Source organism: Apostichopus japonicus, chromosome 14, assembly GCF_037975245.1.
Source record: "Apostichopus japonicus isolate 1M-3 chromosome 14, ASM3797524v1, whole genome shotgun sequence".
NCBI lineage: Eukaryota > Metazoa > Echinodermata > Holothuroidea > Aspidochirotida > Stichopodidae > Apostichopus > Apostichopus japonicus.
The window spans coordinates 18,718,206-18,736,143 of NC_092574.1; the positions used below are offsets into that span (position 1 = coordinate 18,718,206).

At 35.4% G+C, this 17,938-nt stretch overlaps 2 protein-coding genes across 7 annotated transcripts; both read right to left on the reverse strand.

Moving 5' to 3' along the window:
- Positions 1-304: 304 nt before the first annotated feature.
- LOC139979514 (signal peptidase complex subunit 3-like) lies at positions 305-4,663 on the reverse strand. The gene is made up of 4 exons (XM_071990400.1): positions 4,434-4,663; positions 2,999-3,143; positions 2,493-2,608; positions 305-1,121 (listed from the first exon to the last, which is right to left on the reverse strand). Exons 1-4 carry the CDS (start codon positions 4,574-4,576, stop codon positions 1,001-1,003), a joined length of 525 nt encoding a protein of 174 aa, XP_071846501.1. The 5' UTR covers positions 4,577-4,663; the 3' UTR covers positions 305-1,000.
- A 1,019-nt stretch (positions 4,664-5,682) lies between these two features.
- Positions 5,683-15,461, reverse strand: LOC139979513 (major facilitator superfamily domain-containing protein 6-like). Of its 6 annotated transcripts, none has more exons than XR_011797186.1 (6): positions 14,886-14,985; positions 13,251-13,393; positions 12,619-12,702; positions 10,552-11,610; positions 8,062-9,535; positions 5,683-7,703 (listed from the first exon to the last, which is right to left on the reverse strand). XR_011797186.1 is itself a non-coding variant. In XM_071990395.1 (6 exons), the coding sequence occupies exons 3-6, from the start codon at positions 13,324-13,326 to the stop codon at positions 9,354-9,356; spliced, it is 1,401 nt and encodes a 466-aa protein (XP_071846496.1). In that variant the 5' UTR covers positions 13,327-13,393; positions 13,897-14,014; positions 14,886-14,905; the 3' UTR covers positions 5,683-9,353. The 6 variants fall into 6 exon arrangements, 5 of the variants coding, with proteins under 5 accessions (XP_071846496.1, XP_071846499.1, XP_071846495.1 ...); XM_071990395.1 differs by adding an exon at positions 13,897-14,014 and having other exon boundaries at positions 5,683-9,535; positions 14,886-14,905; XM_071990398.1 differs by lacking the exon at positions 14,886-14,985 and adding an exon at positions 15,050-15,461 and having other exon boundaries at positions 5,683-9,535.
- Between the last annotated feature and the right edge of the window lie 2,477 nt (positions 15,462-17,938).

Here is a 17,938-nt window from a genome sequence, read left to right on the forward strand (position 1 = left end):
TGTATTACGGAGTGTGGTCTGTTCCACCAATTTGTCAAATATGTAAACAACTAACACGTGACTACAATCAACTACCCGGTGTAAGTACCTCAACATTGTGAGTGGGTAAGACAAGACTACCAAACATTCAATCAGAACACAAAATATAATCCCATGGTTTTTCGTGAGAACTTTGGATGTAGGAGGTATAAGATATTAAAATTGTAATATTAATTTTATTTGGAATATCGCATTGTGCGATAACCAGTGATGTCAGAAATGAACTACACCAACAACTGCTTTTGTTTTCTTTTTAATGTGCTTGTTATGTGCAGTGAATTCAGAGCTACAACTGCTCATATCACGGGTAATCAAGTAATTTTGTATGCGACCAAAGATAAATACAGGTCATCAGCAGAAAACGGTCCATTGTACGACCAACAGTCTCGACCAGTATCAAAGACTAGCTCACGACAGTCTAGTTGAGTCAATTTTCTTCAGTGAAGCATTGTGTGACCTTGCTTACGATCAAAAAAGAATGTATATTTAATGACAATCACAATATGTGACTCACTGCTAAGCCTAAAACATTTCACAGAATAGAATTCAATTCATATGAAGAAAAGTTCAAGACCAACACTGGACCTACGGTATGGTATACTTCTATTCACAGTTTTGAGAACAATGTTCCACAAGGAAAATTCACTTTTTAACATCACTTGTACTGTGCAATTATTCATTGCACTGAAACAAAAACTTGATCATGTAGTTTATATGTTACTTAATGAATGGGGTGTTTCTTCTTTAAATCCACATTGACTTCAATACAATAAACATGCAAGGACTCTCTCGATGAGTTTGTGCAAAAATCTTTTCAAACTGAAATATTGAAACATGTCTTTCCCATAACCTTTCTACTTTTAAAGAAATTAACCATACTAAAAAGTGACATCAAATCCACTTTTGTCCTCAAATAAAAGTTAATGTTCCCAACGAATGACATTGAGGGACTCTCATCACCCTACTGGTTGTACTTGTTGGGAAATGACACAATGGTACTTCCCGACCCACCGATTCGTGGCAAGAGGCCTGCATTTGGTATAACATTCCATGATAGTGTCAATGTCACATTTTCATTCCCCCTGTAAATAAAAGAAGAAAGAATAACAATTACTACGGTTTGAACGCTAAAGGAAGATAAATGCTTACCCCAACTTATGGTTACTGCACTCTCAGCCAAAATTGGAGAGCGCTTTACTATTAAAAGACATCACTCCCAGTACCAACCTTACTCTATGTGCCAACACATAGAGGAAGATAAATGTTTACATCTAACCAATCAAAACCTGCGGTAGTTAATATGTTATTATCCTTGACTCTTATGTACATGTGTACATTGAATGTGTACATTGAATGCTGTACACTGTATCTTTAACATTCATTCAATGTCACTTAACCGGTGGAAATCACAGGTAAATAGGTGAAGAGGATTAATTTACTGTGGCACCCCAGATTCTTAGCACCCATATCAAACGACAAGATCCACCGTGATAGGCCCCATCTTACACTAGGTTTGTTTGGTTGGTAGAAACTATTAGTTTACAAGAGTAACTTACACTCCATCTTATTGCTAAATATGATAGACACAATCAAAAAGTTTTAAGTTTTTCTGGTCATTCCAATTTCACACTACATGCACCCACCAGCTGCCTTACTTGGGAAGTAAGCTGAGATGAGCCAAATATTTGGGATATCAAAACTCAAATATGCACTTTAAAAGTGGAGTTCTTTCCCCCCTGTTCCTATAAATCTTCATTACCATGAGATTTGCATCAACCCTTCTAACCTAATAGTAATCTAAATTGTGCACACATGGTGGAATCAATGCAAAAAAAAAAAGAGGAAAGACCTGTGAGACTTAAAGCAATAGTTGAGATGAAAATTAATCTTTAGCCTGCAATAAAAGAAATTAATGTAAGTATCCTGGTCATATTTTCATGCAATTCCTATCTTTTTGTGCTTTTGAAGTTCATGCAATAAAGCAAGCGTAGATGTTTTGTCTTTCTTTCTCACGTTACTGTTTTGACTTTGGATTCAGGACGGCGCCATCCTTCACTGAAGGAGTGCACAGGCTGTGCAGTGCATACAGTATCCATGAATATAAAAGTCTTCACATTGTATAGTCGAAATTTGGATTCACATGTTATAGGAAACAAAAACAGTTTTTGTAGTTATGAATCCATTTCGGGTAAAAAATATCTAAACTTATCTCAGCACAGAAGATCTGTATGAAAAATTCACCAGGATGCTTTAAGCAAAATATGTCTATAATCTAATAGGTTAAAGAAATGTTTATCATATCAAAAATGACTTCACCTCCGAACAATGCTTCCAAATGGAAAGCTGTATCATATCCAACGAAATTCATATCTACTGCCAAAACCCTACCAGTCTCTTCACCATTAATACATACAGTAAAGTTGTCTTCAGCAATGATGGGACATTTTACTTACTTTAAGAAATTTCCATCATCATAGAAAGGGTACTTGATTTTTATTGTCTTCAGATGAAGGTTAGATTTAGCTCCACGAGGAATTATTTTATCCCACAAAACAACCTGGTTCAATCTCTGAAAAGGAAAGATACAAATAAGTAGTATAAGTAGAGTATTCTTGAAAAGATAACACCTAACCATCTACCTTTCAAAAGTGACAGATCTAGCTCTAAGTACCTTGATTTAATCTAATTTTTTCTTGTATGAGTACATTTTTAATCAAACACCAGAGTTTGACGAATACAATTATATGAAACTGCAGGACTTGTAACCCTGAGGACATATTTACAAAAACGTTTTTATTATTATTATTATTTTCCAAACATTTACAGTCTAAAATTTGGAAACAATACTGATAACAATATAAACAATTCAGGTTTTAGAATAGACAGCATCATCCATATCATCCAACAGTTATCTGTTAAAATAAAAAATATTACTTAAAAGATTGTTCTTGAGACTCACATTTGCCTTAGTTTTGTATTCTGCAGTTAAGTAAAGAAACAGCTGTTTCACATTCCAGTTGAAAATAGGTTCCAAATCTGTTTGGAGGCTTAGAGCAAAGTATCCTCTGTCAGATCTCTCCCCATAAGGTGTAAACAAACTCTTCCTGTAATGAAATATCATAAAATTCAAGCTACTTTGAGGGATCATTCATGCACAGTTGTTAACTTTTAAAGCAGCTTTCTCAATTTTGCCTGTAACGTTTCCAAGCCTTCCAAGTATTACTCAAAGTATCATTTCGAAGTAGCACGATAAATTCAATAATACACTGTAATTTATATACATATTTGGGTGTAACCAAATGAAGGTTAATGGACAAGTGAAAAAATGAATTTGAATATATATTCCAATCATTCCGACTTGGGAAGTTTTCAGTAGCATTAGGCACACATTAAATCAAATTGCAAAATAACAATCAACTTTTCCTTCGCTATTGAAATGGAAGGTGATTAATCAAGCTAATGACCTATATTGCTATGGGATTTTAGTACCAAACAGCATAAAAGAAAAATTGTCACAATGGACTTAAAAAGAGCTAATTTTAAAGATTAAATATATACAAACACTAGTAAAAGTACAGTCTGAAAATTGAAATTTTCCAGTTTTGTATATTAAACTAGGGCACACTGATATTGCTTGTACAACCATGCCAATTGAATTGGTTATTATGAAGTAATAAAGAATACACTGTTGGAAGTAAGTTTCTTTTAAGCAACAATATATTTCATAATTTTCTATAACATTGCTGAATAAGGTAATTGGTCAACAACAAACACAGCATTTCTAGTTTGTATATTGTATCTTTCCTCTGAAGACTGTCTGTAATGGTTACAAAGGAAAGATTCAAATAGCAAAAAAAATATAAACATATTGTAAACCTACATGTATTGTGAAATTGTAAAGATATTGTGAAACTATGAACATATTGTCTTACTTCCATTACAAATGTTGTATTTTGTAATTAAAAAACCTCTGTAAGGAAACTGCATTCAGCAATACAAAACATAAAGCAGCAAATTATTGTCACCCTTAGCAAAAAATAGTTGGTCTTGAGATTTCGTTGTCTGGTCAATATTAAATTACATTTTTTAATAAGCCAAAAAAGTATCTCCAGAACTGATGGTCTTATTTTTTGACAAACAAATTGGGGTGTAATTTCTCTGGGTTGAGTAGCCATCACACTTTGCCGAATGTGCAGATACAACATTGTAATGTGCACCCAAAAAAATCTTACTTTTCTAGTGGCAATGCCTGGGCTAGAGCATTTGCATTCTTGAACCTAATGTTAAGCTATACTATATATACATGACGTGTCCTAAGTATAGCCTATATTAGTCCAATATGCGACGATGTTCCGTATGGTAGACTAGGCCTAGAGCTGCAGAAAAAAACTTACACGATGTGATCTGATGTTTCAACCACTACATTTGCTGCGTTTGTATTGAACGATGTCGTAAGAAAGCAAGAAAATGTTAAAAAGGCTAGCACACTTAATGTGAAGGCAAATATCGTATTTGCCCTAGAAAGAACAGAATTCATTTTGAGTATGATTTGTTTCACGCCGGTTCAATAAATGTACAACTGCCAACTGGTAGGAGTTCCACGAAGATAAGCAGAGACTCACTGAACTAAAGTAAGCACCCGTAGCCTATATGCCGCTCTAGCTCTACGTGCGGCTTTGATGATAAACAGAGCAGGTCGCAACGACGCCCTATTTAATGCAAGTTTCTACTTACCAGAGCCGACATTGTTTCATGTTATGGTTTTATCCCCAGAGGAACATTTTCTCCAGAGCAAACATCACATTTTACCTTACAAATGTTTCCTATGACATGGTCTTTTTTCCATAGCGGATGAACGTTACTATACTGTAATCGTTGTATGGTAACTACATGGACAGGACAAAAAGACCTGGTTGCCATCACCTATTCTTCAAAGTTGAGAGTTCTAGGAAACAGTATTTGAGATGAAAGCGGATACAAACGAATTGAGCAAACTAATAATTCGTTTATTTTAAGGTAATCCGCAATATAGGTACACTAAAACTGCTAAATGTCATCAAAGATCCATTCCAGGAGGTTATGACCTCCAAATTATTCCCAAACATTACACAACTAAATATCACCGTAAAAACAATCCCTTGAGGTCAACAGTAAATGCACAGGGGCCAGAATATTTGGTTACAGTAATAATAATTTTTAAGCGAAAAATTATAGGGACAGACGGTGTCTTCAAGGGTGAATGCAAGCTTATGAGATTAGGCTGCAGTACCTTGATACTAAGATGTAAATTATGCTAACTTTGTATGACTTCTTTACATTTTGCAGAAATATTAAACCGAATCGTCATAAAATTTGATTATGTTGTAAAAACTTATTTCAGTTTTTGTCCGAAACAGGTCAAAAGTCAGTCTAAAGAAATATGAAGATGATAGAATCAGTATTAGTGCCTATCGCGTAAGTTTATAGCCAGGTTCATTTTAATGAAATAACCATGCAGAAGCAATAGCACTCCGTGAAAAGGTTTATTGTGGGTTTGGTGATTCAAATAATTGGAATGATCTTATACTCTATAGTCTGAAGAGCAGACTTCTGCATTTCCATACATACATAGCAAATTACCAAGAAAGAAAGTGACGCCTCTGGTCGTGTTTGAGTTATTATTGCATCAAATGAAACAAAATATGCCAAGCAGTTTACAAATAGATAACTGTTAGCGATTAATAAGTATAAATATGTTGGAAATTTTCTATCAAAATGTGCTCATCAAAGTAATACAATGTACAACTCAAGTGAAATGCCATTTGGAATCAAATTATCTTAGTGTTTTCTTTAATAACAATAGTTAGAAACGTTGTTTAAGGTTGTTAAGGTATTAATCATAACAAACCCATCTTGAGTAAATATTGTAGCTAAAAGAATCACAGATAATTTCACTTTTTTTTTGTTTAAGCAAATGTTAGTTGTATTAATAACAATGGTTCTATGTGATAACCATGGTAACTATAGTAAAATACATTCTGAAAATTTAGTCAAAAATTTATGTTTACTTTTGCAGTACAAAAGTAAAAATCCTGAGGTATCCTCAATTTGAGAGTAAAACTTACATCATATGAATATTGTTGAAAGAATTTTAGTGACTGAATAACAATAACAATGTGTTATGATTCATAACAAATTAACAATGCATTGCTTTCATACAGCAATGCTCATTTCTTACGTATTTTAAGATAATTTGCAACTTAAGGATTCAAGCTGTACAATAACTCTATTCAAAATGTTGAGAAATGTAAGAACAATTAATTTAAATCACTGATTTAATTAGTATAACATTTGCATACATATTATGATGTTGTAATCTCTATTAATAAAGAATAATTTTATAAAAAAAAAAGATCAAACAAGTTACTTTTATTATTTTTGCTGTTCAAATGTGGCAATTTGAGTCTTATATATTTATATTAGTAATGAAACCACACAAAATGTCAAGGCACTTATTTCTGGTATATGGAATTCATATTATGAACCTGAAATCTTAGTTACAGAAAGAACACAACCACTTTTCTCTAAAAAATAACATACTTTAAAAAACACAAGTAACATTAAGAAGTTTTACCAAATTCTAAACACCTAATTTGACATTTAAATACTTATTATGTGAGCTGTTAATTCAAATAACATACTCGTTGTCGGTTCAGTCTGTTAATCTGACAGGATTCAAAGTCAATACTTTCAAACTTCAACATAAATCTATTGAAGTGCTTCTGCCTCACCCCAAACCCCCTAATTTCCATTTTTTTTTTAAAAAAAGTCTTTTTTGAGTTGTCCAATTTTATAACCTTAAAAAATCTTCCAATATCCAACATCTTAAGAACTATCTAAGATATATAAAAATACATTTTACTGAATTGCCTTTTATCAAGGAAATAAAAAAATAAGCTATAAATTATTCAATTATGAAAGATAAATTGCCTAAACGTTCTCCACAGTTTACTGTCCTTATGTAGACGAGCATGATATCATGGTTTTTCTTCAAGGTTAAGTACTATAAACAATTGAATGAGAAAAAGTACAAAATAATAACTTTTTCCTCTCTTTGGATTCGAATGGTTAATTTAATTAAAAACCCTACAATGCACTTCACCCAACTCGACTAGTCATGTTTCGTTTTGAGTAATGAATGCAAAAACTTGAACAAATATTTGATATAATTTGATTGATTTTTTTTTTATATATGATTAATGATACCTAAGGAAAAGTGTCTGCAAAACAATATTCTTCAAGCTGAATTCAAATCAGTCACTACTAGCTACTTAATGTACATTTGGTAAAAAACAAATGCTAGTTGGTCTTGATCAGTCGTGATCATATTGCAGTCTAACTTGGAGCACTGCTATGCACATATTTGGTACAATTAGCAAACAAGCACACAAAGCTTCTTTGATGATAGCCAGTCATTTCAAACAGATAATTTCTTTCTTCATCTTCTGGACAAGGAATTGCAAATTACATGCAAGTTTTCTTTGGCATAGGCTACAGAAGGACCATCTCAATTTCAGTCCTAGAGTAATTACAGTAATTTACATTTTTTTGTTCAAAAGAATAAATTATAGCAGACTCATTTTAAGTCTGTGCTGTTTTTAACTTAAATATCTTAGCATAATTACCTGCACTCATATGCACCCTCGTGGATTTGTACTCATATTTGTACTCTGGCAGTTTGATATCTAGTATGGATGTGCGTGCAGTACAAGAATATGTACACATAGCGCTTAGATGATTGTTACTCATATCTGTACTCGTATCAAGGTGAATTCTACTTGTACTCACACCCATGCTGTTGTATTTGCACTACAATCTCCATTCCAATATTATAAGCAACATTTATTTCAACGAAACAAAAAGGGAATGTCATCGTCTAGTATGATGACCTATGAGAACATTAATTAGATGCTTACATCACCCTTTAAATATGTCACCAATTACTTTAAACGTACCTTTAAATATTACAAATTATTTGTCTACCCCGTCATCAAGACAGCAACAATATATTTATCGTATATTCTTCTGTAAACATGTACTGTATGTGGTTTTCATTTGAACATAATTTCTGATGCTCATGTGGAAAACATAAATAAATAAAATAATATCATGTCCAATCTGTTAAGTGATTAAATGTATCCAATCATAATAATAATACTGTTTGTTATTGCATAGAGTGCTCAATATTTCTGTTATAAGTCAAAGTAAGAATATATATAATCTGTATAGCACAGTGGAATCATGCAAATTGACTCTGTGGTTTCTCAAGAATTTCTATTTTCTGTTAGACTAGCCAAACTTTCATTGATGCACTAACAGAACCTTGTCATATCAAAACTGAAGTAAACTTATTAATACTGCATAGTAATATGAGGTACAACTTTGTCACCTCTCTTAATGTTTAAATGTTCCAAAATGTTTCAAGGTTTTCTCATAGCAGTGTCAGCTTTCTCATTAGTTCAAAATTGTCCCAGTGACTACTGTACTCTTGTTTGAAATAAATTTTTATCTTAGCATTTAATGTTTATACCTTTGCACTGTTTATAAAATTTATCTGAAAAATACCCGAAAGACAATTGTCCCTTTGTCACACCTAAAATTTAATTTGTTTTGGTTTTTTACCAAAACTGTACAACTTCATTTTACGTCTGCCAAATTCACACTAAGAAAGACTTTGCAAGACTATGTTTTAGAAACAGTTCAGACCTGAATAATGTGACACAGTTATTTATATAACCTAAAAACAAGTTTAGCCTATGAAAATGTGCTTTGAACCCATGTTAAAATGTTTCCTTCTTCGCGCCATGCTAATGTACTACATTTTTTACCTCCAAAGGTTCTTTCAAAATTCAAGTTTACCCTGTAATATCTTCTTTTTTTTTACAGCTAATTAACATATAGATATATATATTAAACTGTTTTACACACCAAATGGTATGAGCTTACACCAAACTTCCCTTTTTCCTGACTTGAATAACTCTGACACAGTTATTTATATTTTCTAGAATCTAGCAAATACTCCAAGTTCAGCCTGGGAAATGTGCTTTGAATTCATGCTCAATGTTTCCTTCTTTGCTTCATGCTAATGCCCTAAATTTTTCACCTCCAAAGGTTATATCACACTTCAAATTTACCCTGTAATATCTCATTTTGATTAACATATAAATATACATTTTCAAGTGTTTTACACACCAAAATTCTTAAAGCATCTCGTATAGTTGATGCCTATAATTTATAGATATCTTACTCTGGAATACAAATATGGTAAGGCAGGTTTATTGAATTCGATCATACTCTGTTTGACGAGATCTCCGTTTGACTAAGAAGTAGTCCAAAATGGCATAAATGATAAATAAAACGGTAGTTACAGAGCAAAGAATTCCACAGTAAACGAAAAGTGTTCTTGCACCTAGGTTGTTGTATATGTAGCCACCTCCAATAGTTCCAAGCCCAGCACCTTCAAATTCAAAGAAAATTAGGCATTTATTAATTTCTAAAAAATTATGTTGCCTAAAGTATTGAAATAAAGAAAATTAAAAAAAAAAAAAAACACACAACAAATAGTTTGTTATAAAATCTAAAACCAAAACTCTTTAAAAATTAATTTTCTTCACCATCCTTTTAATGCAGAATAGTAAAAAATTAGAATGAGATTCTAAAAGCATGGCATTTTTCTACATTATTTTGAATATATTCTATAACAAAAGACATTCAGACAACATTGTTATTTTCCATTAAAACTAAAACATTAAGTAATTTTGAGTAAACTTCAAACAATTATTTCACTATTTTTCTAATATTTCTTAACAACATTATTAAATATTTTAATGGGTTGCTTGGCTTTTCCTTAAAGTTTCCACGAACGGAGGAAATGATTACTAAGAGCTGCTCAACATGTAATCATTTGGGTATTTGCCAAACGAATGCACCCCTTTGTTATTTTCCTTTGGAAAGTTCATTTACCCATTGATAGAGATCTTAACTTTATGGAAATAACAGCATTTGTACAAAGTATATGCAGTACATTTCTGTAGCAGGCATGTGAGGAGAAGAGAGATGGAAAGCACCACAGTTGGGACAAGACAGATTAGAATAGAAATGATTATACAACAAAGTACCCAACCGAAAACCACAAATTGTCTGCCCGTTTCCAATAGCAATGACAGGTTGCACAGCTAAGAGGTACCAGGGTATCAGGAAGACCACAAGGGGTAACATTATGTTCTCTGTCGGGATAATTTTAAGGGATTAACTTCTCTGATCTTTTGTCTCGTTTTCTAATCATCTCTTTAGTCTACTCTTTGGAAGTCCTTCCTCCATCTTGCTTCTCTATCTGCCTCTGAGGGAGGAGTGCAATCATTCCCCCCCCCCCCTCCCTCCCACCTGCTTCTCCTTCTGGTATGATCAATTAAATAATTACCGGTAATGATGAACAGTCAGCCACATCAGATCTTACAGAAACTCGGTACTCACCTAAACCGAGGCTTGCAGCAGACATCAGGGTCTGGACTGTGGCACCCATCCCTTCAGGAGCGACTTTATTGGCAAATGACGCAGCAGCCGGCCAAAGGGCACCGAAACATATCCCATGTAACAACTCAATCGGAAGAATATGCCAAGGGTCTTGAAGAATAGAGTAAAGGAAGAAACGAAGGCTGTAGCAAAACAGGACAATGGAAAAGACCGTTTCGTGTCCAAACCACTGAATGAACCTGTCGGATAAGTACATGAAGGGAATCTCGGAGACACACGTAAATGTAAGGGTCAGACCCATCACCAGGCTCGGAGCTTCGAGTTCATTGAGGAATAGAAACTGGAATGTACCAATCACTCCTAAGGAAAGCCCACAGACTGCTGCGATAATGAAGAAGATGATAATTTTGACTTCTCTGAAAAGATTTAAAAGCTCTTTGCTGATAGACATTGGTGTTGAGTGAGGAGGAAATTTCATGATGAGTACTGGTATGATTGCCGGCGCCATCATCAGCGCAAATATGATGTAGGCTGGGAGGAAGCGGTTTCCGTCGGGATTGTATTTTACATAGGTGTCCATTGCCAAGCCAGTTAAGCCAGACATGCTGCCCCATCCCACTGCACCCCAAAGTCTTTGTTTGCCATAGTCTGTATCTGGATGGTCCTTCAACAACTCCATTACGTTCGAGTCGATCATGGGATTTACGGGCGCCAGGAAAACGATAAAGACTGTTGAAAGACTGATCATGATGGAGAAGGTAAGGAGAGAGTCATCCCAATCAAGCGGTGGAGGAGAAGGCCCCCCAGAGGTAGAGTTGGTGGTGGTGGAGTTCAATGCAGAAGGGGTAAAGTATGTGGCACCAGATGCTGTGCATCCTACAGCAATTCCTATGAGGACCACAATGCGATGGATGCTAAATTTGTCTGCTACTGTTCCCCAAAACGGACAGGCAATGATGGTGCATATGGGTTGCACCGCCCTGATGATACCAATCTGGAAGCTGTTTAACCCAAGCTGTTCCATATAGACTGGCACAAATGGCAGGAAGCTGACCATACCTGTAAATGAGAAGGAAAACTTGAGAAAGAAGAAAAACTCAATTCTTTTGAAAGACACACATGAAACCTATTGAGTGTAGTCAACGTGATGATCTCTTATGCTCAAAAGTACAGACAAATGGTGCCCTATATTTGAAAGAAGAATGCTTCTTTTGCTACAAACATCCATAGCAGTTTTGATAATTGCAACATTTTATCTTTTTCCCTGCAGTATGTCAGGTTCTAAAAACCATGAGGACTAGGAGTTAATTTGGGGGATTTTTTACCATATGTAGTATTATAATTTAGAGGTTACAGATTAACTTCTTGTCCCTTCTTTACTATTGCATCTTCTTGCATCAAGTAACATAAATCTGAGAACATAAGTTATTGACCAATGGAAAACTCACTTGGAAATCATAAAACAATAGAAAAGAGTAAAGAAATTAATTGATAGACCAGGATTCAAACCAGTGATGTCTGGTTTACATTCCAGTGCTCACTTGGAAATCACAAAACAATAGAAAAGAGTAAAGAAATTAATTGATAGACCAGGATTCGAACCAGTGATGTCTGGTTTACATTCCAGTGCTCTATCAACTGAGTTATGCAGCCTTTAGTTAGTGCAATCACTATAGTCATTTCTTTAATGGGGGCCCCAGTTAGAAGCCACAGTACCTTGCATACCATGTAACCAAGGATCCCAGTTTCATTCAGTGACTGGGAGGTGATATCACAAGAAATTTCCATGTTTTAGGTACATATGAATATACTTAGAAGGTTACTAAGCGAGTAATTATACTGGCTAAAGAGTCCCTTCAATCCTGCAATATTTACATTCTTCACATACTTTTGTACAATATTAATTACATAACAAAAGCAACTTGAACATATATACTCTTAATTTATAGGTATAAGGTGCATTGTTAATATTGGATTTAGCAACGATATGAGACAAGCATAGTTGAAGGGAAAATATGTTAAGAAGGGCAAGATTTAAAAAGTGTTCAATGATCTCTGTATACTCACTGCCCATGAACAGAAAGTAGAAAATCTTTGCTGGCAAGAAGGTCTTGTTGATGTGGAAGAATCCATCAGTTTTGAGCTCTTTCACTGTCAAGAGCAAAAAGAATCCAATCAATTTAATGTACAGTACAGTTCCATTAATTCTAATTTGTACAGCAAAAGTTTAAAAAAGTACTTTCCTGCAAGCTCAGACAAAGCAAATTATTCACAGCCATTAAGGAGTGTTCAACTATATCTCTGAGACCAAAAAACATTGAAAGGTGGTCATAAAACAATTAACTTGAAGTTTGAAAATGGATGATCAATCCTAAATCTGATTTTGCAGCATGCCTGTGTTGGAATATGAATGACAAGCAAAAGAGAGGTATGCCACACAAATGCATGTGAGATTCAGTTTAGTAACTACAGTAGTAGAAAATATGATTACTTGAAATCCTCACATGATTGTGGCTTTCTTGATCAAGTAGTTTGACTTCATATATACCCATGGATGTGAAATTGGTCAATAGTAATGCATTTTTTCTCTTACACTCAGCTTATGGACTCACTGGCATTTAAGGTTATGAAAATAAGTATGAATCCATATAGTTTGCAGCATAAGATATCAAAGATAGAATCTCATTGTCTACAATTACCTTTGTCAATGGAATACTGCACTTGGTGGCCACTATAACCTGCACCAAGTTGAAAGGTTCTTCCATAAGCAGTCATTGTCTTTTTTTGTGAAATAAATTACTGAATGGTAAGACAACTCCACCTTAAATCTCTGTGATACTTCCTACAGTACAAGGAAATAAAAGTTTTGGATACTTTTAGTTTGTATTGGTGAGAAAACATTTCTACATCCAACAGCTTAAACAATGTGTTGGGATTTAAAATAACTAAAAAGAGAATTCATTCAACTTAACTAAGAGCCAAATAAAATAAAACCCCTTCTTTCTGACTAGGCCACTGTTAGTCTTGCCTCCATTCTTAAGAAGGTAAAGCCAGGATCTTATTTAAATACAAAAACTAGCCATGGGTAGGTGGGCCAAAGTATGATCATCTGTAGGCCTATTCAGTCTTGAACCATTTCTTTGTTATAATATCACTTTAATATTCTGATGTAACCATAATACTTCTGTCAGAATAAATAGCCTTTGCTAACAAGACAGATCCGTAAGCAGAACAACTGCAGCCAAACCATCGTTTCATATGAACAAATTCAATATGTCCAGTAGTTCGAAGTATTAATATCCATGATGAGACATTACTTGGCAAAAATTTTGGAGATGATCCTACCTCCTATCAGAAAATGATCATAGTCTAAAATTCCACTCCCTCCTTGGCCCTTGTTCTCATCTCTCCCTCTTCCCCCTTTCCTTTTCGTGAAACTCTGTTCTTCAGTCAACTGGACAGACTGTATGGAGACATATATAGGCCTAGTGCAACTTTACAAAATTACACAACAAATAGCTTTTGTGTATTTGCATGATTTCAAATCGAATGATACAATTTTTCAGAAAACATATCAAGACAAGAGCCAATTAACATGGTCCTAACAGGCCAAATAAAAGGCCGTGGCTATTCTTACGACGAGTCGTAACAATTACTTATAAACTATTCTTACGACAAAGGCAAATTCAAGCGAAGTAAAGTAAATAAAGCAACTGCGCATGTAGTAGGGGTAACCCTAACCCTAAACATAACCCTAAACCTCAATCCTAACCCTTACCCTAACCCTAACCGGAAATTATTGTTTCTCCTCGTCGTAAAAATAGTACTCCTGGTCATGAAAATAGCAACTGCGCATGCGTAGTAGGGAATTATTCTTACGACTAGTCGTAACAATAGCCACTTTGCAAATAAAATGGGTTATACTTAGTTAAGAACTTACAAATAAAATAAAATATATAAATGCGCTTCATATGAACTGTTTACATGCTCACTATGATGGCTAAATTAAAAATCAATGGCATATGAAAAATTCTCGGCCATGGTACGCCCCTGCAAAAGTGTAGCTGGGTGTGTCATTGGAGAGCCCTACTATACGATCAAGTAGTGTCACTCTGCACTGTAAATTATGTATTATATATCCAATCTTTTGATTACATTTCGCGGAACTGAAACAAGTTATGAAAGGGGCCACTCGGCGAATTTACCCGGTAGATATAATTACTTTATAAGTGATATTCTTATGATTTACGAGGGGTAATTTAGCTGAAAGCAAATTAAAGATGAAAAAGTTCGAAAATTGTACTGTTAGGAAAACATTAGATTGTGTTCTATACCTTTTCGTGCCTGTTTGCCCTGCAATAACGTAGGCCAGTTGAACTTTGGCTGTCACCTGAGATCACGTAACTATGGAACGCCAAAAGGACCACAGGTGGCGCTGCTATCCTAAATAGGATGTGCTACTTTTGCGGTAACAAATTTAAACGGAAATATTACTCACCAGTCTAGCACAGCAAAAGTAACTCCGGTCCACTGGGTCGGTCCGTTGCGAAATAATTTAATAGCAAATACAGGATCCATCCATAATTAAAGTTATGTTTAGATCCTTCACAAAATACGAAAAGTTAATGTAACGAAATGAAGGAATGCGGGTCCAATAAAATATATCTATAGCGGTCAGACATGAACGTTTATCAAGTTGATAAGAATTATCCGATCGAAAGTAAATATAAGACGATTAATGTAGGCGATTAACGTCGTTGGTGGCTCGTCGTGTTGAGCGGTCGAAGTCGAAAGTCGAAGTGGTGTAAGTTCGAACTAGCGATACCACAAGGGTAATTGAGGGCGCTAACAGTTGACGGAAACAGTAGCGGTGTCAAATTACGCCGCTACACTACCCTAAACTCGAGGTGCTACTACCCTAAGCAGGAGGTGCTACTACTCTAAACAGGAGAGGTGCTACTACTCCTAAGAGACGATGCTGCTGTAACAGCTGCCGCTACTACTCTAAATAGGCGATGCTACTATGCTACTACTACAGGCGGCGATGCTACAGTAAATTAGTAGCGCTACTACCCTAAACGGAAGGTGCTAATTATGGAACACTAAAGGACCACAGGTGGCATTGCTACCATACACTGGTGGTGCTATACCCTAAATAGGCGGTGCTACTACCCTAAACAGGTGCTGATACTACCCTTAACAAGAGGTGCTACTACCCTAAACAAGAGGTGCTACTACCCTAAACAGGCGATGCTACTACCCTAAACAGGTGTTATTATCATAAACAGGGGTCTATCTATTTGTAACTACGAACCGTTTCCAAAGTAAACCGCAGTGAAGGATATTGCCATTACAAATCTGCTGGTTATTTCTTTTGCGGATACGTACACCTGCCATTCGGCCGCATTAAAGAGATACAATGTTTCAAACAAAGGTTAATTTTCAGCCGCTTAACATATTTGAGAAAAGTATTAATGGATACAATTTTCTGGACCGAAGTCAAAATGATATCATGAGAAACAAAAGTCAAGGCTCGTTCAACCCGTCTGCCAGTACAATCTTAAGTAAAACTAGATGCAATACTCTTCATGCCAAATTTTACCTGCCCAAGTTAGAGAACATCAACGTACTTGTATGCTATGTGAAAATCCTTTTATTGATTGTGTGCTGCATTCAAAATTTACTGGTGAAAGCTAAATCGACCGGGAAGCTGTTGCTAGTTGCCGACCATTCCTGGACAGGCTAACAGAATAACATGTATAGAATTTGTGTTAGGTATTTCTATAATTATTTTTGTTTGTTCGCTCATCATGAGAATATGTAACTCTGCAAGAGTGACAGGAGTGAGATGTAAAATACCTTTATTTTCCGTGTATAGTTTAGAAAAGAAAGAAGATATAAAATACGACAGGGTGTCGCACCCCCAGAAGTAGATCCAAAAAGTGAAGCTGGCTCTTTGTCCCCCGCCCCCCCCCCCCCTACGCCTAATTTTGCCAGGTAAGGGTGATATCACAAGTACATCTAGTTTCGCCATCTGCTTGTGTTCACGGAATATGGGATCGAAACATCCTGAAATGAAATTGCATTTTACACTCATTGGTATTTTTTGCACGGTAACAAGTTTATATTATTCGAACAGCCGCTGGGAGGAGTAGGAACTGGGGTAGAAGTAATGGGGTTAAGTGCCCCCTTAATAAATTGGTTAAAATACAAGCCTTAACAGAGAATGAAGGAAATTCATTCCCAACTCTTCGCAATTTCAGAGTAATCCCCTTTTCTGCATTTTTTTTTTGTGCTTCAAAATGGCTATGAAAGACAAGCACTGTCCGAAAATGCTATACCCCTTCCACGCACTTATAGGCTGGATGAAAGTATCATTATGATCCCCTTCTAGGGGAACCATTATAACGACCTGACGATGATCACACAGTCTCGATGCAAGGGGACTGGGTTGAGAGCGGATCAGTCGTTCGGTTGTTTGGTTTTCGTGCCCAGGTTTTTTCCTGGGTGACTTTTCTTAAAAAGTATCACACAGTCAGTCTTGATGTAAGATGAATGGGATTAAGAGCGGATCAGTCGGTTCGCAGTTTGGCTATTATTGGCCATGTTTCTTCCTGAGTGGCTTTTCTTACAAATCTAGCATTATGTTCTCCTTCTAGGGGAACCGTGATACACACCTGACATCGATAACCACACGGTCACAGTCTTGATGCAAGGGAACTGGGGTTGAGAGTGGATCAGTCGGTAGTTAGTTGTTTGGTGCCCAGGTTCTTTCCTGGGTGACTTTTCTTAAAAATCGAATGCTTTTTCGGCCTTCTGGCTAAGATCATGTGTAGAATCTGTGTTTACGGGAATCTGCCCAATTTGCATAAATGTCACGTCAAACGTGTACCCTAGCATTAGTTGAATTTTACTTGTTTCTCACGGTTTGTAGTAGTATTTGTTTTGTGCCTCACGATATCATTTAACAATAAATGACGTGTATACCCCGCTTCAAAGATGCGACGAACGTAGAATGAATTGTGATATGACGTAAAGTTAGAAAAGAACCTATCACGAAATAGCAATCGTTTTTTAATGAGTTAAACATGTCTTATGACGGATAACTTGTTATTTCTAAAGGTATCCTATTTAAAATTCTAACATTTATCGTAAATGTAATTATAAACCATCTCAAATATTTGAAACAACCATCTTGAGGAAGATTTTACTTACATTCAGCTATTTTTGTGGTACAATATACTGTAACGTGTTACGTGACAATACAGGCTGGATTAAAGTACTGGGTGACTGTTCTTAGCAAGCATCACGTGTAGCATCATGTTCTCCTTCTGTTCGCCTTCGTGATACACACCTGACGATGATCACATAGTCACAGTCCCGATAC

Coding starts and splice junctions, on each gene's coding strand:
- LOC139979513 (XM_071990398.1), bottom strand. CDS start 13,326: ATGACTGCTTATGGAAGAACCTTTCAACTTGGTGCAGGTTATAGTGGC. Junction 12,703..13,250: donor GCAGTATTCCATTGACAAAG/GTAATTGTAGAC, acceptor TGCTCTTGACAG/TGAAAGAGCTCAAAACTGAT. Junction 9,536..10,551: donor TGCTGCAAGCCTCGGTTTAG/GTGAGTACCGAG, acceptor TTGAATTTGAAG/GTGCTGGGCTTGGAACTATT.
- LOC139979514 (XM_071990400.1), bottom strand. CDS start 4,576: ATGAATTCTGTTCTTTCTAGGGCAAATACGATATTTGCCTTCACATTA. Junction 3,144..4,433: donor GAAACATCAGATCACATCGT/GTAAGTTTTTTT, acceptor ATTTCATTACAG/GAAGAGTTTGTTTACACCTT. Junction 2,609..2,998: donor AATACAAAACTAAGGCAAAT/GTGAGTCTCAAG, acceptor TTTCCTTTTCAG/AGATTGAACCAGGTTGTTTT.